The following is a 25,563-nucleotide window of genomic DNA, read 5'->3' as shown; positions in this document are numbered from 1 at the left end:
GTGTGTGTGTGAGACTATCATAAATTTAAAAAAAAGAGTGTAACTAGGGCAGCCCCGGTGGCTCAGCGGTTTAGCGCCACCTTTGGTCCAGGGCCTGATCCTGGAGACCGGGGATCGAGTCCCATGTCGGGCTCCCCGCAGAGAGCCTGCTTCTCCCTCTGCCTGTGCCTCTGTCTCTGTCTCTCTCTCTCATGAATAAATAAATTAAATCTTAAAAAAATAATAATAGTGTAACTATAGGTTGTTAAAATTGTGTAAACACACTCTTCGGGCATCCCAAGGACCACTGGCACCCCAGTGATACGTAGCTTCACAGCCCCGAATCAGGGAGCGGTGATTCCATACGTAGAAGCCAATTCAGGGCCACAACATACACACTGCCCAGTCTACGATTTCCTTTTCTTTCCTAATACGTAATCAATCCGTGATCTTGATCACAGAACCTGCGGCTCATCCCCCTGTCCGCTTGCACCTGCCGTTAAGTCTCCGCGCGACCTCCTCGCGGGTTGGCCGACTAGGCCCCGCCCCGCCCGGCTCGGCCCCGCCCCCTCCCCGCCCTCCCGGCTCGGCCCCGCCCCCGCCCCTCCCGGCTAGGCCCCGCCCCTCCCCGCCCCTCCCGGCGCGTCACCGGAAGTGAGGCAGAGGAACTAGTGAAGCGGCTGCAAGCGAGGCTGCGGCTTCTAGGCTGGCCGGCGGCATGGCCGACGAGGAGGAAGACCCTGCTGTGAGTGACCGCCGCCGTTCCCACCCACCCGTTTCTTCATTCCCTGGGGGACAGGAGCGGAGCCTGAGTTCAGATTCACCTTAGCCAGTACACTGGAGAGAGTTCGGAGACTTCACGCCCAGCTAGCCTTTCCCTTCGGGTTCATCTCTTAGTACGTGGGGCAGGACGTGAAGAGTAGGACGGTGGCTGCTTGCTTCTGCTTGCTTTTGCTTTTGGTGTCTGTTTGCTGGACACTCCGAATCGCCTGGAAAGCCATCCGAGGACAATGCTAATTGTTTGTTAGCGCGCTTTATGAACCGATACTGCAGCTGATAACAAAACTATGTGCTTACTGTAGAGTTGTGGGAAAATAATGGACCGAAAATCAGGGAACCTGGATTTCAAAACCTCTTTTATCTCTGAGCCAGTTTCTTAACTTTGAGCCTTTGTTTACATGTCAAAAAATGGGGTTCAGGCTTATTGGAGGGAAGTTCCTAGTCCTGTGTAAGCGATGCTTAGTAAATACTAGTTTGCTTACTTTGATTCAGTACCAATTCTTAATAGTAAAAACTGTAGTAATAGACTAACTAGTTGGTTTAAAAAAAAAAAAAACGTATGGTCATCATAACTTCCAGGAGAGGCAGTAGGATTATTTGTTAGGGACATCGTAGAAGCCATTCCTGCGTAAGTGGAAAGTTGGACTGGATAGTCATTAAGGTTCTTAAAACGCTGAGATTTCATGATTTTTTGCTGCTTGCTTTAGGCTTTCTGGCACAATATCAGTGTTAGAAATGAAAAAAAAATTAAACGTTAATTATTTAATAATCAAATGCAGCACTTGACATTTCACATATACGTTTTAATTTGTAGTTTGAGGAAGAAAATGAAGAAATTGGAGGAGGTGCAGAAGGCGGACAGGGTAAAAGGAAGAGACTTTTTTCTAAAGAATGTAAGTAATATTTGACAATGATTCAATTACAGAGAATAAAAACTTTTTTTTTTTTTTAAAAGATTTTACTTATTTATTCATGAGAGACACACAGAGAGAGGCAGAGGTAGAAGCAGGCTCCATGCAGGGAGCCGGATGTGGGACTTAATCCTGGGACTTCAGGATCATGCCCTGGGCCAAAGGCAGGCGCTAAACGGCTGAACCACCCAGGGATCCCGACAATAAAAACTTTTAGACATGTTTATTCAAAGTAGATTAATGTTCTCTGTGGGAACAATATTCTCAGACTTGCCCATAAAACGTGTTTAACTTCTGAATCAAATAGTAGTGATCCTAACCCCAATTTGTGTGTGTGTGTAGGTGGGTGGGCGTGTATATGCACTTTTCTTTTTAATTGAAGAAATGTGATCAGTGTTTCAATTCAGGGCCAAAAAACATACCTCCATTACTTTTTGTGTCCCTTACTATTGCAGCAGAACTCCTAGACTACAAGTCTAAGGTTATGATGGATCCTGGAACAGGTACTGATGGTAGGAATTAAGTTGGGCCTTCGGACTAAAGCATTGGACAAGACAGAAAGGTGATGAGTAGTGTAAGACAGTACAGTGGCATAGAGATTGTAATGTATTGGTTCTCTAGTGTATTCCCTCAATAGATAGGCTTGACTCTTTTTGGCAGCAGCAAGAGGGAGAGCTGCTGTTCCTAGTGACAGTCAAAGCTAGTCCCTGAAAGGCACTGTGAGAATGTGCTCTCCATCCTGTGTCTTTTACATGTAGTTATGGCTGAGTAGTGACAAAGGAGGCAGCACATGAATATATGGTTTATTTATGCTGGGTCGGACTGAATGATTCCCAAATGCTCTTGAAACTGCAGTCGGTATATATTTATATTTTTTTAATGACTCAAATCCTCCATATCTCAATGTCTCACCTAAAGTTGACCACTCCTTAATCCATCTTTGATACTCTTTATTCTGTTTTTATTTCTTATATCAGCGTAAGAAGGGGATTTCCACGGCAGAGCATCCCAGACTGATGTTTGCATTGTCACTTCTTAGCAGAAATGTTTGTTCTGCTTGGCTTGTTTTATTTTTGTGATGATAAGAGTTTGGAATATTCACAGCCTTCTCCTTGTCTTACTTTAATCTTGTATAATTTATTGGCTGACATCTGTTATCCGAAACTTTGTTTTTTTTTTATTTTTTTTTATTTTTATTTTTTTTAAATTTTTCTTTTTTTTTTTAATTTTCATTTATTTATGATAGTCACACACACAGAGAGAGAGGCAGAGACACAGGCAGAGGGAGAAGCAGGCTCCATGCACCAGGAGCCCGACGTGGGATTCGATCCCGGGTCTCCAGGATTGCGCCCTGGGCCAAAGGCAGGCGCCAAACCGCTGCGCCACCCAGGGATCCCTTGTTTTTTTTTAATTGCTACTTTATAACACAAAGTTTCAAATAATTCACTGGTATTTGTGTCTTTACAAACCCTTTAACCAAATGCAGTTAACATATATACTGGTGAATTATGCTCATCAAAATGTTAATGACAAAGTATCTTCCTCAAATATTTAAGGAAAAATAGTAAGCTTGCAATGGAGAATCCTGGCAGACAAGTAATGTCTAAAGTATTAGCTGATGATCAAAGTCAACATCACCAGTAATGTATAACATCATGTACCTCCAATATGATGCATTAAGAGGGCACCTCACCTGTATGGTACCCTTTCTAGTAATGAGTACCCACAGTCTAATCATGAGAAAACACCAGAGAAACTCAAATTGGAGAACATTCTACACCATCACTAACCAGAATTCTTCCGAAGGGTCAAGGTCATGAAAAATGACCTTAATTTGAGAAACTGTCACTGATCAATGGAAAGTAAGGAGGCATGATAACTAAATAGTGTGGGATCCTGAAATAGAAAGAGGACATTAGTTGAAAAACCGGTACTGGGGATCCCTGGGTGGCTCAGCGGTTTAGCGCCTGCCTTTGGCTCAGGGTAGGATCCTGGAGTCCCGGAATCAAGTCCCGCATCAGGCTCCTGGCATGGAGCCTGCTTCTCCCTCTTCCTGTGTCTCTGCCTCTCTCTCTCTCTCTCTCTCTCTCTCTCTCTCATAAATAAATAAATAAATAAACAAATAAATCTTTAGAAAAAAAGAAAAACTAGTGCAATCTGAGTAAGTTCTGTACTTCTATAAATGTTAATTTCTTAGTTTTGGTAAATGTCTGTGGTTCAGTAAGATGTTAAGGGGAAGATGGATATAGGGTATTTGGAAGCCCTTTACTATTTTTGCAACTCTTCTGAAGTAAGTCCGAAATTATCCCACCCCACCCCCCCCAAAAAAAGGAAAAAAAGTCATAATCCAAAAGAGAAAAAAAAATACTGGCTCTTGTGTTCATTTTTGTACCCCCTATATCTGGACCTAGGCCTGGTGTACTTCATTCTCCTTTCAGTTGGACCAGCTTGTACTCATTTCTTCCTTTGAAGTGTTCTAGGAGATCCATTTTTTTTCCCCCTGTACTTAAAAAAGAGTACTAGTCTTAAGCTAACAGCTTGATGAATTTTAGGTATTTACATATACTTATAATCACCCCCAGATCAAGATACAAAACCTTTTCAACATTGAGAGAGGTTTTTTTTTTTAACATTTATATACTCCTTTCAGAATCCAGTAAGAGTTGATTATTCTTTGCAGAAAAATGTACATACACAAATAACATATAAAATTTTTGCATATAATTTCAGAAGGGCTCAAGGATTTCTCAGAGCATGTCCATAGACTAACTGGGAGTTTAGACTATAGGATGAGAATCTATATGGATCCCATCTGCCTTAAACTACCAAGAAGTGTAATACTGTAGAGGGTAGGAATATAGACTCGAGCCAGATCAGCTGCTTTCAAAAGTAGGTTCCAGGGGCGCCTGGGTGGCTCAGTGGTTGAGCATCTGCCTTTGGCTTAGGGCATGATCCCAGGGTCCTGAGATCAAGTCTTGCATTGGGTTCCTTGTGGGGAGGCTGCTTCTCCCTCTGCCTGTGTCTGCCTCTCTGCATATCTCTCATGAATAAATAAATAAAATCTTAAAAAAAAAAAAAAGTAGGTTCCATCTCTTGCTCTATGTAACCTTGGGCAAGTCACTTAGGTCAGTCAGTGCCTCAATATTCTCACCTATATAGAATAAGGATAATAATAGTATCTACTGCAAAGGATTGTTGTGAGGATTAAATGGGTTATATATGTGAAAGGCTTAAAACTATATGCCCGGTAAATAGCTGTTAGCATTTTTTTTTTTTTTACCCTGTATTAGTTTTTTTTTCTCCTCTTTTGCATTATTTATTTTTTAAACATTTTATTTATTTATTCGTAGACAGACAGAGAGAGAGAGGCAGAGACACAGGCAGAGGGAGAAGCAGGCTCCATGCAGGGAGCCCGACGCGGCACCGATCCAGAATCCCCAGGATCACACCCCAGGCCGCAGTGGCGCCAAACCGCTGCGCCACGAGGGCTGCCCTGTTTTGCATTTTTTAATGGTTCTTTCAGATGAAGCCTGAAAAGAGTTTGTTAGCAGAGCATTAATCTAGGAAGTAAACTGTCAAGATTCCACATAGTTTGCTTTCTCCTTTTGATTACCGTGTTCTTCATATAAATAGTATTTGGAGTATTTTCTCTCATGTCCCTTTTCCCTGTGTTAGTGTTAGAAAGGATTTTGCCTTCTCTTTTCTGATGCTCCATGCCCCTCCCACCCACCAACACCATAAACACACAGAACACTCTCAGTAAGGGCTGAGCCATTGCTACTTATCCTGTCACTGCCATGGAGTTTTTTACTTAAAGGTATCCCAGGGTTGTTAGTGAATAGATGATAGAAGTTAGGGAAAGAATATTGATGTCAGGGCTCAGTAACTGGGAGGGAACAGAAATTCCTACTAGGGAAGAACAGGTAGGAACAGTTGGTTATGAAATGTGGTTAAAATCTTTTACATCAAAGTCCATACTTGAAGATGACAAATACAGTGTAAGTATACGTTTATACAAGTATCTTCTCTAATTTGGTCCATTTCTAATTTGAAAAAGTATCAGTAAGATTGTTAAAATTGTTCAGGTAAACAAAAATGACATCTTTTACAGTGCGATGTATGATGTATGGGTTTGGGGATGACCAGAATCCTTATACTGAGTCAGTGGATATTCTTGAAGACCTTGTCATAGAGTTCATCACTGAAATGGTAAGATTTCTTTGTAATTGGTCTTAGTTACTTGAGTAATATATTTGAAATTCTAGCTTTTAGATAAGACTAGAACTTTGCCATCCTCTTGAAATAAGCTTATCCATTTGAGTGCCTTTTTGTGGAACTTACTGGTTATTATTTATCATTAAAGATACATAGATATGTAAACATACATGTATGTAGTATATGTATACATACAATATTCTACCCTCTCAAAAAAAAAAAAACACAATATTCTACTCTCTCCTGAATTTTATTCCTAAGGACATAATTATAAGATCCTTGAATAAAATATTAAAATATTAACCATAATCCTGTCATCTAATGTAAGTTTCCCCCTTCCAGTATTTATTTAAATGTATACAATGCTTACATAGTGGTAATCATGGTAAATATTTATTTTACTCAGTTTTATAGTATGTATTTCTTATATTCTAATCACAATTATTTTAATAGTTACATAAAATTCATTTAAGTTGTTTTCTAATATATTTAACCATATCTCTCTTATATAAATCATTTGCAGATTATTTTTCATTGAGTAGGTAATTTTGAATGATCATATTCATGAAATGTCCTCCCATCTCCTTGTATATACTTACAGGGATGGGGATACTGAGTTTGGTTGTGTTCCTTGACTTTTTCTATTTATTTATTTTTCTTTTTCTTTTTTTTCTTTTTTTATTTTTTGTTCCTTGACTTTCTACCTTGTATTATATTATAGATTATTTCTGCATCGGGCTCCCCTCAGGGAGCCTGCTTCTCCGTCTGCCTGTGTCTCTGCCCCTCTCTCTCTCTAATAAATAAATGAAATCTTAAAAAAAAAAGATTATTTCATTAGTACAGAATAATAGAAGTAAAATTCCTGTGAATATTCCAGAATATGCATTTTTAAAAATTATTTTCCATTTATAAAAATAATATTAAGTTTAGGCGATATTAAAAGGTTCAGGAAAGAAAATAGAAATCTGCAATCCTTCCACCTAGAAACCATTTATGCTGAGATTTTGCTGAATATTTTCTTGTTTTTTTTTTTTTTTTTTTTTAAAGATTTTATTTATTCATGAGAGAGAGAGAGAGGGGCAGAGACACAGGCAGAGGGAGAAGCAAGCTCCATGCAGGGAGCCCGATGTGGGACTCGATCTCGGGTCTCCAGGATCACGCCCTAGGCTGAAGGCAGGCACTCAACTGCTGAACCACCCAGGCTGCCCTTCTTGAGTTTTTTTGCACGTATTTTTAAACTTTATTAAATTGAAATCATATAGTATATTTAGTCTTAGAGCTTGCTTTTTCAATTAGATAAGTAGAACTCTGACCCCCAGGTCGTTGCATAACACTGTAATATTTTTAATGGCTTCTTAATATTGACTGGATATGCCCAAATTTTTTTATTTAATGCCTTATTAAATACTTAGTTTCCCCTTTTTTAGTCATTAGAAATAATGCTATGATGAACCTTTGTTTTTGCACAGGATGAATATGTGATATGAGATGAGATTTATTTGAATTTGAGAAGACCTACCACTATTTATCAGGTACTGAGACAGAAAGCTTTAATGAAATGTGCAGTTAAAAAGAAATTACAGAATTATTTTATATAAATAACATAAAACAATAACAAAAAACAAAAAAGAAACCAATAATTTGGGCAGCCCGGGTGGCTCAGTGGTTTAGCGCCTGCCTTCAGCCCAGAGCATGATCCTGGAGACTCGGGATCGAGTCCCGCATTGGGTTCCCTGTGTGGAGCCTGCTTCTCCCTCTGCCTGTTGTCTCTCTCTCTCTTTGTGTCTCTCATGAATAAATAAATAAAATCTTAAAAAAAAAAATCACGGGATCCCTGGGTGGCACAGCGGTTTGGCGCCTGCCTTTGGCCCAGGGCGTGATCCTGGAGACCCGGTATCGAATCCCACGTCGGGCTCCTGGTGCCTGGAGCCTGCTCTCCCTCTGCCTATGTCTCTGCCTCTCTCTTTCTCTGTGTGACTATCATAAATAAAAATTTTAAAAAAATCAATAAATTTGATAGCTTTTATATCCTTAGTATTGTAAGATGTTTATAAACCATTAAGAGAAATGTTGCTGTAATACAGTAGAAAGTGGATAAACGACATGAATAGAAAGACAATTTACAAATGAATAGCTATAAAAATTAGAAGAGAAAATCTTCAGGTTCACCAATATTAAATAATTGGAAATTAAAAGAGTAAAATACTAGATTTGTTTTAAGTTAATTTATTTCTTTGTAATAGACTCACAAGGCAATGTCAATTGGAAGACAAGGTCGGGTACAAGTCGAAGATATCGTCTTCTTGATTCGAAAGGACCCAAGGAAGTTTGCTAGGGTTAAAGACTTGCTTACTATGAATGAAGAATTGAAACGAGCTAGAAAAGCTTTTGATGAAGCAAATTATGGGTCTTGACACTTTCTGTATTTTCTGAAGCTTCATTATTTTCTGGGGAAACCGTGTATAATAATTGTATATTTTCCACAGTAAGGTCCCAGTATCTATCCATGTATATCCAAGATGGAGAAACAAAGTTTTCAGCTTTTATTTTCAGATCTTCAATTTTAGAGTGAAATTTGAGCCTTGAATTGCCTGCCCTTATATGACTATACTTGAATTACTTGTTGGGTTTTAATGACCACATGTAAGTTGAAATACCTTGCAAACCATGCAGTTCCTTCTGACTTTGACCGTCTAAATGATGAAGTAGTATTTATGTGTTGAGTGTATTTGTGCCATTGTAGGCTATACAATAGCTGTTTAATATATGAAATCTAAAGGGCACCTTTGATTATGATTGCTAAGATGTTTCATGTATTCTAAAGTTTTTAGACTACAGAAGTCTAAGAAATTATTAAGAGAGTGAACTGGTTTGCATTTTTTTTTAAAGGAGAAGGTAATACAAGAAAATAATAGTGTTTTGGAGGAATGTTTATCGGTCTTAAGATACTTGTTTTTTAATATTCTTTAGATTACAAGAATGATTTTTTTGTTTGTTTTTTTAAATGAAAAGTTTCATGTGAATTCTTCCGTATTGGAAGGCTTTGATTTAAAACCTTTTGGACTTAATAATGAACTAGTTGTCAAGTTTTAAGAGAACTCATTTTCCTAGGTCAGATTAAAACTTCTGAAAATAAATACTTTCAGTAGTAGAAATGGTGTTGCTTAAAAAGCTGATGGCAGGATAAGCATTTGAGATAGTGTTTTATTAACATGTTTGTTAGTAATTGTTCATTGTGGAAATGTGTACTTGACTAAAATTATATATGGCTATGGAAACCACTTTTGTAGTTCAGGATATACCATTTTTGTGTGTGTTAAGCTTATTAAATTATTGCATTTAGATTAAAATAAGAAACTGCAATTAAGGGGATTACTGAATATTTCTCTGTGAAATAATGTTTTGTGTGCTGCTTATAAACATAAATCAGTATGTAGGAGAATTTCACTTTCTTAACCTGTTGATACAAGGAATAAAATGAAAAATTAGGTTTATAATTGAATTTGACTGTGATTTATCAGCTTTTTCTCCCCATTACTAGTAATATAATTTTGGCTGCTTAATTTCATTAAAAATCGTTTTTTCTATATTATTCTTGTAGTCCTTCTGAATTGATAATGGGATTCAAGATAGCTGGGCTGATCTTTGTGTTATTTAAAAAAGCAAAAACTGGGGTTCCTGGCTGGCACAGTCAGTAGAGCATGTGACTCTCAGTCTCAGGGTCATGAGTTCAAGCCCCATGTTGGACATGGAGCCTACTTTTAAAAAACAAAAAACAAAAAGGAAAATCCAATTGAAAAGCTACTCCAATCTAAGCTGAAATCAAGAGTGCAAGTAGAATAATAAGATCTCAGCGTATCACTTTTTGTTGATCAGGGTATACTTCACCCTGAAAAAAGAACTGGTAATAACTAGTGGGCAGCCCGGGTGGCTCAGCGGTTTAGCGCTGCCTTCAGCCCAAGGCCTGATCCTGGAGACCCGGGATCGAGTCCCATGTTGGGCTCCCTGCATGGAGCCTGCTTCTCCCTCTGCCTGTGTCTCTGCCTCTCCCTCTGTGTCTCTCATGAATAAATAAAATCTTAAAAAAAAACAAAAACCTAGCACTAGGGGAGCTATACTGGTACTTGTCTTAGTTAGCTAGGGCTGCTATTACAATATCATAGACTGGGCAGCTGAAACAACAGAAATTTACTTTGTCACAGTTCTAGAGGCTGGAAGTCTAAGATCAGAATGCACCATGGTTGGGATCCAATGAAGGCTCTTCCTGGTAGCTTACAGACAGCTGCCTTCTCACTGTGTCTGTATTTGTCTGAGAGAGCTCTGTTGTTTCTTCCTCTTTTTATAAGGGTACCAGTTCTGTCAAATCAGGGTTCCACCCTTACGACATCATTTAACCTTAATAGCCTCCTTAAAAGCCCTATCTCCAATATAGTCAGGTGGAAGGGGAGGGTTAGGGGCTTAAACATAACAAATTTTAGGGGGTTATAGTTTAGTCTATAGCAGTGCAATTAATCTTACTATTTCGCCAGTCACACTGGCACATAAGTTTTTTATGGGACCTTGTAGATTGCAAGTGATAGAACTTGACTTAAAAATAGCATAAGCAGAAGAGAGGAATTTATTGGTTTATCCAACTGAAACAAGGGAAAGTGGGGATGAAGTTGATTCCCCAGAGTTGACTGGATTTAAGAACTTGAGGATTGGGATGCCTGGGTGGCTCAGCGGTTGAGCATCTACCTTTGGCTCAGGGCATGATCCTGGGATCCCGGGATTGAGTCCCACATCGGGCTTCCTGCATGGAGCCTGCTTCTCCCTCTATCCATGTCTCTGCCTCTCTCTATGTGTGTCTCTCATGAATAAATAAATAAAAACTAAAAAAAAAAAAAAAAAACAAAAAACCCAAAACTTGAGGATCAAGACTGTGTCCATCTTTATCCAAATTTTGGTTTTACTCTCTCAAGAACCTCTGTGTCAAGCGAACATGATAGCAGTTCTAGGGTTTCCATCCATAAAACTGATCCAGGGAGTTACTTCACTTACCAATACAGAAAATCCCCAGTATTGAGGGTAGTAGGTAAGAGCTGAGTATTATTAATGAGAAAGGGAAAGAGAGGCTGGGCAAACAAAAAGAACATGTGCATTGACTCGATTCATGAACTTACTTATTTGAATTCTAAACTTTTTTTTTTTTTAAAGATTATTCATTTGAGAGAGAGAACATGCAAGCGCACGAGCTGGGCGAGAGGCAGGGAGAGAGGGAGAAGCAGACTCCCCACTGAGCAGGGTGCTGGATGCAGAACTCCATCCCAGGACCCTGGGATCATGACCTGACCCGAAGGCAGAAACTTAACTGACTGAGCCACCTAGCCTCCCCTACTTACTTGAATTCTAATAGTAAGGTAATATGGCTCCCTTCTAATGTCTAGAGCTACACTGTAATATGGTAGCCAATAGCCACATGGGACTAAATATACTAAATTTACTTCATTCAAATTAAATAAAACGAAACCTTCAATTCCTCAGTTGTACTAGCTGTATTTCAAGGGCTCATGAGCCCCATGCCTAGTGGCTGCAGCATTGAACAGTGCAGATGCAGAACATTTTCATCATCACAGAAAACTATTTGAGTCAGTGCTAATTTGTAGTGTTCAGGTGCTTTTTCTGGAGTCAAGTCACTTAAAAAAAAACTTACTATGAAAAATCTCAAGTATACACAACAATAGAATAGTATTGTGAGCCCTTGTCTTCAACAATTAACCTTTGCCAATTTTAATATCTATTCCCCTACCTTTTCGGGGAGAAGGGAGGTATTATAAGGCCAGTCACAGCTTTCATTGTATCATTTCAACTATAAATTCTTCTGTATGTCATCTCTAACAAAAAGTTTTAAAAGATAGCCAAAATACTATTATCATACCTTAACAAAAATTAACATTAATTCCCCAATACTCGATTTAATAATACCCCATCTCTGTTTAAATCTAATTTGTCTCAAAATATCTTTTGGAGTTTGTTTTCTATGGTTTCTATAACAGATTACTGTAAATTTAGTGACTTAAAACAACACTAAGTCATTATCTTACCAGTTCTTTAGGTCAGAAGTTTGACATAGGCCTCACTGGGGCTTAAATCAAGCTACTGCATTCCTTTCTGGATGTTCTAGGAGAGAACCTGTTTACTTGACTTTTCTGGCACCCAGAGCCTGAATTCTTTGGCTCTTAGTCCCCTTCTGTCTTCCAAGTTAGCAATGTTCCATCTTCCTTCCATAGTCCTATCTCTCTGACCACTGCGGGGAAAAGTTCTCTGCTTCTAAGGATCCATGCAATTATATTGGACCCATCTGGATAACCCAGAATAACCTCCCCGTTTTAAAAGCCTTAATAACTTAATCATACCAGCAAAGTCTCTTACCATGTAAAATAACATATTCACAGGTTCTGAGGGTTAGGATGTCAAAGTGTTCGGGAGGGGCTCTTGTTCTACCTCCTACCATCTGTTTGCAATATAATCTAAACAAGGTGTCACCCATTGCTGTTTGATTACCCATTGCATTGGGTAGGTCTAAATTTCTGTTAATCTCTAATAGCTCTTCCTCCCCCACTTAAGTGAGGCTCTCTCTTTAAAAAATCATACTTTCCTTTTTTGGCTAGCATGTTTATTTGATGCTCAAGCAGAACATCTAATTTATGATTCTCTTGAAATTGGTTTTACTGTATTTAAACTGATTTTCTTAAAAGCTGTAATATTCTCAGTGTAGAAATTTTTAAGTGGGGCAATAGCTCACTTGGCTTCTCATCAGTCGAAAGAAGTGGTGTCTGGAGAGTCGCTTGGCCACTTCCCAAGAGGCCTCAGGAGGTTGCATTACTTGGGTGAATATGTAGTCCAGGGTTTGATTTGCATCACTGCAGACTTGGAAACTGATTTCACTCGCAAAAGGAGAGCACATCCATGTTTCAGGGTGGACTTCGAAACCAAGCTTGTAAAACCAATGTATGAACATGGATGCCAATTTATAGATATAGGTAAAACTTGCATGGGTTTGACCAGCAAATTCTTCCTCATCCTAGGCAGACAATGTGGGGAAATCAAAATATAAATATGAAGGTGAATCAGAATGAGGGGAGTTAGATGAATGCATTGCTTGGAGCATCAGGTAAGAGAAAGATAAAGTTAATACAGAAACAGGAAGAATGGCTTCCCCCAGAGCTTGAAGCTGAGCGCCATGTTTCCTGAGGAGCAACCTTCAAGATTCCTTTGTTACTAACACTGGAAACTTGGCTTGAGTTTTTATTTTCAGTGACAATACCCATCCAAGCCTGGTCTGTTTGTGGCTTTCAGGTGGCTTGTATACTTCTACTCTAACTTATTCAAATGTTGAGCTCAGAGTTAATTCAAAGAGGGCAATTTTACTTCCAGTATCTTCAGGGAAACTTCAAAGTTGCTACCAAGAGCTGATACTTCTCACTGTGCTTGGAAATCATGAACTTTTTTTTTTTTTTTTTAAAGATTATGTCTTTATTTGAGAGAGAGAGAGGGAGGGAGGAAGGAAGAGCATGAGCAGGGCCTAGGGGCAGAGGCAGAAGCAGACTCCCCACTGAGCAGGGAGCCCGACACAGGGCTCGACCCCAGAATACCAAGATCATGACCTGAGCCAAAGGGAGACACTTAGCTGACTGAGCCACCCAGGTGCCCTTTAAAAATAACTTTTTAAGCACTCTGCCTGTATTCCAGAACATTCCCGATTCTCTATACCTGATTTTCTTAGGGTCCCTATGTTTACCTCCTTAACACAGAGACTTAGAGGTGGATGACCAGTGAGCAAGGTGTTAAATGTGTTATAGACTGCTGTTTTTCCTAGATCTTAGTGAATGATTATATGACCTAGACTGTTATATTATAGGATAGGATCACAGAAAACATATTGATATATCAGCAAGTACTTATTAAGCACCTATTTTATTTGAGGCATAGCACAGATATGAGTTGGCTGTATAGTATCTGGATGAGTAGAACTCTAAAGTTATAGAGGTAAAGTAAGGAGCAAATTTCTTTTTTATAGATTTTATTTATTTATTTCATTTATTTATTTCACAGAGAGAGCACACAACCACACAAGCAAGGGGAGCGGCAGGCAGAGGGAGAGGGAGAAGCAGGCTCCGTGCTCAGCGAGGAGCCCAAAGCAGGGGTCAATCCCAGGACCTTGGGATCATGACCTAATCTGAAGGCAGACGCTTAACTGGCTAAGCCACCCAGGTACCCCATGAGCAAATTTCTTATATGTTACCAGTAAGAGTTTCAATCTGAACTTTTGTACAAAACCCTAATTCATGTGTAATTTGTAGCATTGAGACTTCGGTTCACATGCTCACTTTATTGTACTTACACAGAAAGCCTGGTAAACTACTTTGAACTTGGGTGTATTCTTTTAGGATGGGAAGAACAAATGGTAAAACAAAACATTTTGTCATGTGCTTTTATGTGGCTATTTATTTTTTTAAAGATTTATTTATTTATATAAGAGAAAGAAAGTGGGCACATGTGGGGTGGGTGGGGAGAGGGAGAGGGAGAGAATCTTTAGGCAATTTCCCTGCTATGTGCTGAGCACAGGCCTGACTGGGTGCTCGATCCCACAACTCTGAGATCAGGACCTGAACAGAAATCAAGAGTCAGATGCTCAACCAACTGAGCCAAGCAGGCACCCCTGTGTGGCAATTTTAGATAAATAACTGTAAATTTAGTAGGAAAGAGCCTATTTAGTTACCAAATTCTAAAAGAGATGCTAATACTGTACTTAATTTCTCTGAAATAGGATTTTTGTAAGTATTTTGGGGGCATGATACCTACCTAGACTCATTTTCATGAATCTCATGTTTTTCTTTTATCTTTCTAGCAAGTTCTTTTTTTTTTTTTTTTTAAGATTTTATTTATTTGTTCATGAGAGACACAAGAGAGAAAAACAGAGACACAGCCAGAGGGAGAAAATGGCTCCATGCAGGGAGTCCCATGTGGGACTCGATCCCGGGACTCCAGGATCATGCCCTGAGCCGAAGGCAGACGCTCAACCACTGAGCCACCCAGGCATCTCCCTTTCTAGCAAGTTCTACTAAATAGTTTCAAGATTCTCACTAGTAAGGTATTAACCTTATCCTAAAACAGCCATTCCAAATTATGCTGCTTCATGTGATTGATGTTTTATTAACATTTATTAACCTATAGTTTCCCCTTTTATGGATTTTAACGTATGTCAATGACTTCATTAAGGTAGGATAACTTTTTTGTGGCAAAACAAAATATTTTCAAATTTTTACTTTTGTTTTCAATATAACATCTTGGGTGCCTGGGTGGCAGTCAGTTAAGTGTATGCCTTTGGATCAGGTCGTGATCCCAGGGTCCTGGGATGGAGCTCCTAGTAGGCTCCTTGCTCAGCAGGGAGTCTGCTTCTCCCTCTTCCTTTGCTCCTCCCCTTGCTCCTGGGCGTCCCAATAAGTAAAATCTTAAAAAAAAAAAAAAAAAAAAAAAGAGAAGTGCTGGTAGACCCAGGTATTCCACCTACATAATCCTTAAGCCTATTTGAAAGAGAAGCAGCAGTGATGGTATTTTGTTTGTTCTCCCAGAGCCGGCAGTGCCCTGGCTCTAAAGCACACAGCTCTTTGGTGTGTGTATTTACGTGTATGTGTTCTAAGAAGGAGAATGGAACTTTTAAAATAAGTGCTCCTATACCTGCTGAACTTCCCCTGAACAGCTTGAGGCAAGATTTCCTAATTTAAGCTTGTGCTCAGATTCCTTTCCACTGTTTGGAGAAAACCAGAAATGTCTATTTCCCTTTTTAGAAATGAAATTTGAGAATCTTTATTAAAAGGGGTCCACCTTAGCCTATAGGCATTTAAGTCACAAGGTACCATGAATCATTTCCACAAGTTAGAACCTGCATTTTCAAATGATGCCTAACCTAGTTCCTGATCCAGAGTAGGCACTGGATATGTATTTGGTGAATGATTGAGGCAGTACCTTGGAATCTAAGGACAGTCCTTCAACTAAGAAAGCCTTGTCCTTTCTGAACAATTTGCTGCTTTGCAGCAACTAGAGTGAAAGACAAGAAGATCTAATCTTAACCAGTGTGGCTGAGTGTAGAAGGAAAGGTGATACTGTAGTCAAACAGCTATTAAGGTTGTAGTGTAAAACTTGATGTTACATTAGGAAGCGAATATATAGTCAATGCATTTATCACTGAACAAGTGATGAGACATACCAGATGTCTTGTATTTCAGTGTCTGGTTCCTTTCTATCCCCCATTCCCTTTTTCTGGAAATATAATGGTTACACATTTGCTTCTAACAGTTCTGATGACTACTTGTTGAAAATTTAGATCCACATAACACTATATCACAGGATATGGGGGGGGGGATAAACATGAATTAGACCTCTTATCCCCTCTACCTTGTCAGAATAAGGTCACTTTTTCAAACTAAAAATTCCAGTTGATACACTGAAGTAGAGTCCAAAAAGAAGGGTTTAAGAATCATAATGGTTAAAATCTTGGCTCTCCTACAGATCAGCTGTTTGACCTTGGGCAAATTATTTTCCTTAATTTCTAAAATGGGAATAGTTAACAGGCATCTTAAGGGAGATTGTGAGGCTCAAGTGAGAACATAGGCAAAGCACTTCATGTTATGCTTAATATGAATGCCCAAACAAGTCTAGTAACAGATCAGGTTCTTCCTTTTGTGTAGTGCCCTGCCCTTAATAGGTGTCAAATGTTTGTCAGATTGTCCCTGATTAATAACCCTTTGTAGAGCTAGTTGAAAATTTAAATAAATAATGCTTGGTTCTTGCAACTGGTACTGTTTGAGAATTAAGATCAAGAAGTGGGGTACCTGGGTGGCTAAGTGGGTTAACTCGTTTGCCTTTGGCTCAGGCCTTGATCTCAGGGTCCTGAGATCCAGGCCCACATCTGGCTTCCTGCTCCACAGGGAGTCTGCTTCTCCCTCTGCCCCTTAACCCCTGCCACTTCTCTCTCTCTCTCTCTCTCTCTCTCTGTCTCTCTCTCAAATAAATAAATACAATCTTAAAGAATCAAGAAGCAGATTCTCAGATGGATTATACTGGCAAAAACTATACTGGCATTTCTGGAATATATCTGACCACTTTTTCAATTTAAACATTCTGTAAAATTTTGTCTTGTTTTTTTTTAATATCAAGACCCTGGATGACATTAACTTGTGTTTATATTTATTTGCCTGTCACTACTTAGTGAGAAAGTTCTGAATGAAGGCTTTCTTCTACGAGTTAATCAGGCCTAGGCAATCCAAATTGTGCATAAACTGTTTTCCCTGAATTTGTGAATTTTTTTTAAAGATTTTATGTATTTATGAGAGACATACACACACAGAGAGGCAGAGACCCAGGCAGAGGGAGAAGCAGGCTGCATATAGGGAGCCTGATGTGGGTCCCAACCCGGGAATCCGGGATCACGCCTTGAGCCAAAGGCAGGTGCTCAACCGCTGAGCCACCCAGGCCTCCTGTAAATATTTTTCTTAGAACCGTTCCCTCACACAATCGCTTCTTTTATCTTAGGTTGGATTAAATCCTTCCTGTTCAGATATGTTTTTGATGTTTATTATCACCACTCTTTTCCCGAGTGAGCTTCGGGAGAGCTCACTCTTGGCGTTGGGCCTTTATGAGGACAAGGCTCTTACAGGTTTGTATCACTTTATTAGCTCTTCTACATGGTTATACCCACTGAAAGCTCAATTCAGCTCGGTGAAGCATCACGTAGATTTGTAGAATTACTACTGCACCAGTGGGGTAGGAAAGTGAGTTGTCAAGGAGCTTACACCAAGAAGGGTAATAAAAAAACAAACCTGCGAGTCCGGTTAAGTGTTAAGTAACCGAAAGTGCTCGAAGGCATGTCAGCATCCCAAAAGGAAAAATCAAGAATAGGGCAAATAAAGCTGCTGGAGTTTTCAGGGAGGAAGTGGGGCCTGCCAAAGCGGAGACAGAGGGGAAGGAGGCCCAAGTTATTCCATTAGCCTTTATTAATAAATTGTCGGTAGGAATATTGAGGACTCTAATGCGCTGACGACTCCTCGGCTCCGAGGCGGCGACAGCGCCCTCTGCGCTATTTCGGGACGCGAGGGCCCCGGCAGCGCCCCGGCCGCCGCCTCCCGGCCAATCGACCCTCGGGGCGCCGCGGGTCCTCGGAGGCAGGCTCGGCCGCCTGGGCCGCTCCCCGCCTCTCAAGCTTGCGCCCGCCCGGCAGGCTCGCCCTTCGGCTCAGGCACCTGGCTGGCCGCCCCTCGGCGGGGTCCTGAGGCGCCTCGGCGGAGCGCGGTGATTGGCTGCAGCTCGGGACTGAGCTCGGCTCGGCCGCTTGACAACCGCAGTCCGCCGGGCTGAGCCGAGCGGCCCTTCGGGAGGGGCGGGCGCGGAGCAGGCCGGGCCGACCGATGGAGTGACGCGCGGGCGGAGCGGGGAGCGCCGACGCCAGCCCGGGCCCAGACCTCCGCCCTCGCGCTCCAGCTGCAGCCCGGAGCCGGCCGTGCCGGGGCCCCGTCCGGGAGCCCTCAGGTGAGTGACTCCCGGAGGCGGAGGCGGGGTCGGCCGCGCCGCAGCTCGGGTTGCCATGGTCACCGGTCGCCACCTGTCACCACCTGGGCTCCGACTCCGGCCGCCCTCGGCCCGCAGGGCGGCGTGCGCGGCGGGGAGAAGGGTTTCGGGTAGGCTCGGGTGCCGCCTGCCTGGGGGCCGGGGTCGTGGGTGAGGCCCCGCCGCCGGAGGCGGCCCTGGAAGCTGCCGGCCCCTGTTCGGAGGCCGCCGCCCCTGGACCCCACCTTCCGGTCTCGGCCGGCCCGGCTCGGGGGCAGAGCGACGCCCCTCGCGCTGGCGCCGTCGGCGGGGGAGCGGGGGTGGGGCGGCGGGGGGCGGCGACCCGGGAGCGGGCGGCGGCGGGCGGCGGCGGCGGGGAGCGGCGGGCGGGCGCAGGCTGGGTGCCCTGTGGCCGCTGCCGAGCGGGAGGGGCTGGCGCTCCGAGCCTTCCGTGCTCGCCCCGCTGCCGGGCCGTGGGACCACCGAGGGGCGTCTGGGCACGCCTGGGCCGCGAGGAGGGGACGAAGCTGCGCGGCGGGCGCGGAGCCGAGCTCGCGTGGGGCAGCTCGGCGCGCCGGGCTTCGGCCTGATCTTACGTCAGTGGTCGTGCAGCAGCCGCTGGGGGTCCGGGCGGGGGTCGGGGCGGGGGCTGCCTGGGCTGGGGACCGGGCTCCGCTGGGGCGGGGGGCGCCTGCGTAGGAGACGCGGGAGCTGCGGAACTCCTAGGGCTCAGCGGGTCCCGCGCACTGGGGAGAAAGGTCGGGGTCAAGCCCTGCGGCGAGGCCTTGGGCTAAGGGGGCGAGGGCAGGAGTAGGCCGGGGCAGCTCTTGACCAGGGGCTGATGTTTTTCTTCTCTATGCCCAGACGTGCAGTCAGTAACCGCGCATGGTAGCTGAGCCGAGCGTTTTTGGCAACTTGGTTCTCTGCATAATGAAAGGAGAAGTCTTTGTTCCACCCAGATTCATAGGTTGTGATCTAACACTTATTTCCCTCCCTTTGTTGTAGACTTCATAGGATGCATCAAGAAGTTAATGGCACAGAAATTAACATGTAGGCTTTAAATATGCTACAAATCTTTTTTCACAGTAAATCCAAGTAGTTTTTTTTTTTTTTTTTTTGTCTCCAGTATTGGCATGAGTTGCATTGAAATTTTACTAGAAAGGAGAAACGCCTAAGAGCCCATTTTCCTTTATATGGCATATTCTCGAGATTTCATTTAGGATGAAGATGTAATGAACAATTTTACCTTAGGTTTTAGAGGGTAGATTGCTTCCACACAGCAAAGAAAAATTATTATATAATAAGGGAAAAGAATAGCAATTAAGCCATTAATAGTATATTGTCTAGTAAAAAACCCAACACTCAAACTTAGATGTCATTATAAATACATAGTTTTTTTTTGTAAAAAGATTTTAACGTGTTTATCTCTCCCTCCTACTTCCTAATTCTTTTTTCTTTCTCTCTCTTAAGAGCCAGTATTAGGAAAATATCATAAAAGAAAAAGGGTATTATCCTAAGTTCCTAGTTATGTAATTGTGTTCAGCCTCTTTTTCTCTTTGTATTATTGAGTTTATCAGTTACTGAATGGACAGCATGTGATATGGTTGATATATACTACAGTTTAAGAAACACTTCAAAATACATATGAAAAGATGCATTTTTCCTTTGTAGATCAGTAAGCTGGAAATCAGATGGCCTGGATTTAAGTTTCATTTTGCTATTGATTACAATATACTTTGCTATTGAAGACTACTTATCCTACTGTTGAATCCAATATCTAGATCGGTAAAATGGGGATAATACCTATTATTTTAGTCTGGAATGGGCCCTTCCTTAGGTTGAACAAAATAATCTGTTTGAAAGCCCTTTGGAGAAAATTTAAGGCATCTGTTGATTACCTTTTAATAAAGTGGAACATTGGCAAAGATAATTAAAATCCTCTGCATGATCCATTTAGCATTTTGAGGTCCAGGACTTCTTTCTTACAATGACTTTACAGGGCTCACAGGAGCTATTAAAGTGCATCCTTACTCTTTGATGCAAGTTCTTTTATGACCATGGTGACATGGAAAAAGGGTGTTTCCTTCCATATGTGTGCAGTGATTGCTTTCCTGCTTTTAATAAGATGTTCTCAAATTTAGAAAATAAGGCGGTGGATACTCTGACTTGAGATTCATTTGGTATTAAGCAATCCTCAGGGAACCCTGGGTGGCTCAGCGGTTTAGCACCTGCCTTTCACCCAGGGTGTGATCCTGGAGTCCCGGGATCGAATCCCTCATCAGGCTCCCTGGATGGAGCCTGCTTCTCCCTCTACCTGTGTCTCTGCCTGCCTCTCTCTCTCTCTCTTTCTTTCTGTCTCCATGAATAAATAAATAAAATCTTAAAAAGAAATCCTCATTACGGATCATTGCTTCTTGAATAATCAATAAATCATTTAATCCCTTTTATCTATGCTTTTCTTTTTTTTTTAAATTTTTATTTATTTATGATAGCCACAGAGAGAGAGAGAGAGAGGAGGCAGAGACACAGGCAGAGGGAGAAGCAGGCTCCATGCACCGGGAGCCCGATGTGGGATTCGATCCCGGATCTCCAGGATCGCGCCCTGGGCCAAAGGCAGGCGCCAAACCACTGCGCCACCCAGGGATCCCTTATCTATGCTTTTCAAATAGTATTTGTTACAGATAAGCTGCAGTGTGCCTAGTGATAAATCTGTGGTCACCTAACATGGCACTCACTTAAGGAATGTTCATCAATTTCACTTGAAAAGTTGGATTAAAAAAATGCTGTTTTTACATTAAAGCACAAAATGATGACATGGAGAATGTAATCAGTAATTTCTAAGGTAAATTTCAAAAGCTTCAAAAAAAAAATTACATCCTTAAGGGCTCCTGAGGATGGTTCAATTGTTCTCTGCCCTTACAGAAAAAAATTTAAGAAGCATTGCCTTAGACTTACTCAGCTAATGAATGGCAAATCACTACATAGCACAGGAAATAAGTTGAATTCCAATTTCTGAAACTTTGACATTAGGTTCATTATCCCAAGTATCCCCTCTTGTTTTCTCCCCATGTAAATGTCAGAATGTTATAGTGGGAAAGTCAAAGGGTTTTAGTCCTATAGACCCTGTCGTCCCTTTCTTCTGCACTTTTTGGTGTATGACCTTAGACGAGTACCTAACATTTCTGAGAATTAGTGTAATCATCTGTGAAATGAAATTATGGAGTTGTAAGAATTTGTAAATACTATATAGGAACAGTATTTAAGAGCCTGGCATAGTAAATGCACAATAAATCTTAGTACCTTTTCCTTTACCATCTTTATATTAAGATATTAACAATCCCTCAGACCTATTCTTAGCAGAAAACCCCATTACTATTGTGAACTTCCATGGCATTTTATTTGTAATTCTTTCATGGTGCTTTTTATATTTTATGCATATTACCTTTATAAAGAAGACTTGAACCCAGGTCTTCAAACTCCAAATCCAGTGCTGGCTCATGCCTAAGGATACTTTTTTCCCCCCCATGTGGTATTCAGTATCCATTACACTGAATAGCCAAAGCTTATATATTTCAACTGATTTTTCTTCCTTTTTGTTTTGAGTTTATGTTTGTGTGAAAAATTATCCTTAAAAAACGCTACATACTCCCTTATAAACCTTTCTTTCCTGTTTCATATTTTTGTTCACCATAGTAACTCAGTCATTGTATCCCCAGGATGCAACATGGTGCTAGCACTGAGTATCACTCAGATATATATTTTTTCATTTTTATTTTTAAGGGGGGAGAGGGAGAGAGAGAATCTTAAGCAGGTTCCACGTTGGGCACTGAGCTCTGTCTTACAACCCTGAGACCATGACCTGAGCTGAAATCAAGTGTTGGATGCTTAACCAGCTGAGCCACCCAGGCACCCCAATACTCAAATAAATAAATAAATAAATAAATAAATAAATAAATAAATAAATAAATAAATAAATATTTTATTTATGATAGAGAGAGAGAGGCAGAGACACAGGCAGAGGGAGAAGCAGGCTCCATGCACCGGGAGCCCGACGTGGGACTCGATCCCGGGTCTCCAGGATCGCGCCCTGGGCCAAAGGCAGGCGCCAAACCGCTGCGCCAACCAGGGATCCCTCAAATATATTTTAAACAAATACGGACTTAAGCATTACCACAGTAGAAGTGTCTTCATATGGCATCTTCAACATACTTGATCTGATCAAGCTTCCCAGTATTTTAAAATTACACCGAAAGGGGCACCTGGGTGGCTCAGTGGTTGAGTGTCTGCCTCCGGCTCAGGTTGTGATTCCGGGGTCCTAGGATTGAGTCCTGCATCAGGCTCCCCCAAGGGAACCTCCTCCTCCCTCTGCCTATGTCTCTGCCTCTCTGTGTGTGTGTCTCATGAATAAATAAATAAAATCTTTAAAAAGTTACACCTTAAAAAAAAATATATATATATATTTTTTAAAGATTTTTATTTATTCATGAGAAAGGGGGGGGTGTAGAGACACAGGCAGGTGGAGAAGCAGGCTCCATGCTGGGAGCCCAACGTGGGACTTGATCCCAAGTCTCCAGGATCAGGCCCTGGGCTGAAGGTGGCGCTAAACCGCTGAGCCACCTGGGCTGCCCTAAAATATATTTTAAAACAATATTTTTAAACTATTTCCTAAAATATATTTTAAAACAATATTTTTAAACTTTTTCCAACTTTTAAACTTTTATACTTTATCTACAGAGCAGTAGCTCTTCCATAGCATGGTATTAGCAGCCCTTTTGACATACTGGTTTTACCACGGATATGAACTCTTAAGGGGAGAAATATGAACTCTTAAGGGGAGAAACTCTTAAGGGGAGAAATATGAACTCTTAAGGGAGAAATATTTATTAAGCACTATTCAGATACTTGCCAGTCTGTCTGGACCTTTATCTTATTTTACAAACCAACACCCTATATTCTATAAATAGAATATATTTATATTCTATAAATAGAACAGTTCTATACAGAAAAAATATATAAACATTTATACTATTAGATACATTTGATACAGATAATGAATGAATTCTATGAAATAAACACATTTCTAAGGCTAAATTTCATGTTTTGTGACTTTTGTTGATGTATTGAAAAAGAAAATAGAATCTTATTTGAGAAAACTTGAAAAACTTCAGTATCCCTGAACTAAAATTGGAGTCCTAATACCCATTTTTTGTTTAACCTTTTTTTTTTTAAGATTTTATTTATTTATTCATGGAGACACAGGGAGGAGAGAGAGGCAGAGACCCAGCTGGAGGGAGAAGCAGGCTCCATGCAGGGAGTCCCCTGTGGGACTCAATCCCCAGTCTCCACGATCAGGTCCTGGGCTGAAGGGGTTCTTAACCGCTGAGCCACCCGGGCTGCCCTGGTGTAACCTTTTTAAAATCTAAGTTTGAAAGCCTGGAAATTGAATTGAGTTGATTTTCCTTCTAACTTCTAGATAATTTTTAGAAATGAAATTCTGGGAAGTACAAAAACAAGTATCTGAAAAACAGATGTTGATGTAAAGCAACTTTAGGTTTTTGGGTGTGTATATAGTGCCCCATATAGTATAGTGCCCCATCATGGGAAGTGTTAATTTCAGTATATACAGTAGCTGGACATGACCATACCTGGAGTATTGTGTTCTGTTTTGGATGTTTTAAGAGGGAGATTAACACATGTTCAGAGGAAAAGGACTAGAAGAGTAGGGGATCGGTAAGCTGTGTGAAGAAAGGTTGAAGCAAATAGGAATATAAACATGATTATTGTCAGATTCAAACATGTGAAAGTTTTAAACATAACAAACTTGTATCATTCTGATCCTGAAGACATAACTAGATGAAAGTTACAAGAAAGTAGATTTCAGTTCAGTATGAGGAAAGCAAAATTTTGGGGTGTCGGCGTGGCTCAGTTTAAGCATCCTACTCTTTTTTTTTTTTCTTTTTATAAGCATCCTACTCTTGATTTCAGCTCAGGTCATGATCTCTGGGTTGTGAAATGGAGCCCTGCATCAGACTGCACTGGTTGTGGGGCCTTCTTAAGATTCTCTTCCCCTCTGCCCTTCCCCACCTTAAAAAAAAAAAAGAAAAGCAAAATTTTTCTACTTGTGAAAAAATTATAGGAGTCGTCCTGTATTGTCTATTACTGAGTGATAAATGATAAGTTACGTTTTCCAAAACATAGTGGCTTAAAACAACAAATATTTATCTTACTGTTTCTGAGGGTCAGGAATCTGGGCATAGCCCTACTTAGTGCCTCTGATTGATTGATTGATTGATTTAAAAATATTTTATTTATTTATTCCTGAGAATACACAGAGGAGAGAGAGAGAGAGAGAGAGAGAGGCAGAGACACAGGCAGAGGGAGAAGCAGGCTCCACGCAGGGAGCCCGATGTGGGACTCCATCCCCAGACTCCAGGATCACGCCCTGGGCTGAAGGTGGCGCTAAACCGCTGAGCCACCCGGGCTGCCCAGCGCCTCTGATTTAGTCTCTCTTAAGGTTGCAGTCAAGCTGCTGAGAGGGGCTGTGGTCTCACCTGAAGATACAAATCAGGGATAAACTTCCAAGCTCAATAACTTGGGCCTCTGTTACTGTGGGCTGTTGGACTGAGGGTTTCCATTCTTTACTTTGCCACTTGGATGTTTCCACTCTTTACTTTGCCACTTGGATGTTTCCACAAGGTTGTCTCATGGAATGACTGCTGTCTTCCCCCAGAGTGAGCAGTCTGAGAGAACAGGGCACATGGGTACACTCTCAATATCATCAAATCTTGGAAGTGACATCTCAACATTTTTGCTATGCTTTTGTGTAGAAGTGAGTCACTTAAGTCCAGCCCATATTTAAGGGCCAGTGAGTAAAAAAGATTGTAAACACTAGTAGGCTCGGTGACCATCTTAGAGACTCCCTTCCACAGGTGCCTTGTGAGAGGGGTATAAAAATTTTCTGTCATTGGAGGCATTTATGTACAGATTGGCAGACCAACTGTTAAAGGTAAGTATTTGGATATTCTGTACTAAATAGTAGGAGAATGGACTAATGTACCTTCCAACTCAATTCTGTGATAAATATATACAAGCT

The 25,563-nt window shown here is 41.2% G+C and overlaps 1 protein-coding gene across 14 annotated transcripts in view; it reads left to right on the top strand.

The window, feature by feature from the left end:
* The first annotated feature begins 602 nt into the window (after positions 1 to 602).
* Positions 603 to 25,563, top strand: part of LOC140638096 (transcription initiation factor TFIID subunit 13) — a 92,345-nt gene continuing 67,384 nt past the window's right edge. For 4 of the 14 annotated variants that reach the window (XM_072834810.1, XM_072834809.1, XM_072834808.1 and 1 more), the window contains exons 1-2: positions 603 to 724; positions 1,574 to 1,652. In XM_072834810.1, the coding sequence (XP_072690911.1) occupies positions 698 to 724; positions 1,574 to 1,652 (106 nt within the window). In that variant the 5' untranslated portion in view covers positions 603 to 697. The other 10 variants (XM_072834820.1, XM_072834822.1, XM_072834813.1 and 7 more) reach the window with 6 other exon arrangements.

This window comes from Canis lupus, chromosome 8 (genome assembly GCF_048164855.1).
Source record: "Canis lupus baileyi chromosome 8, mCanLup2.hap1, whole genome shotgun sequence".
Taxonomy (NCBI): domain Eukaryota; kingdom Metazoa; phylum Chordata; class Mammalia; order Carnivora; family Canidae; genus Canis; species Canis lupus.
This window is presented reverse-complemented; position numbering and strand designations above follow the sequence as displayed.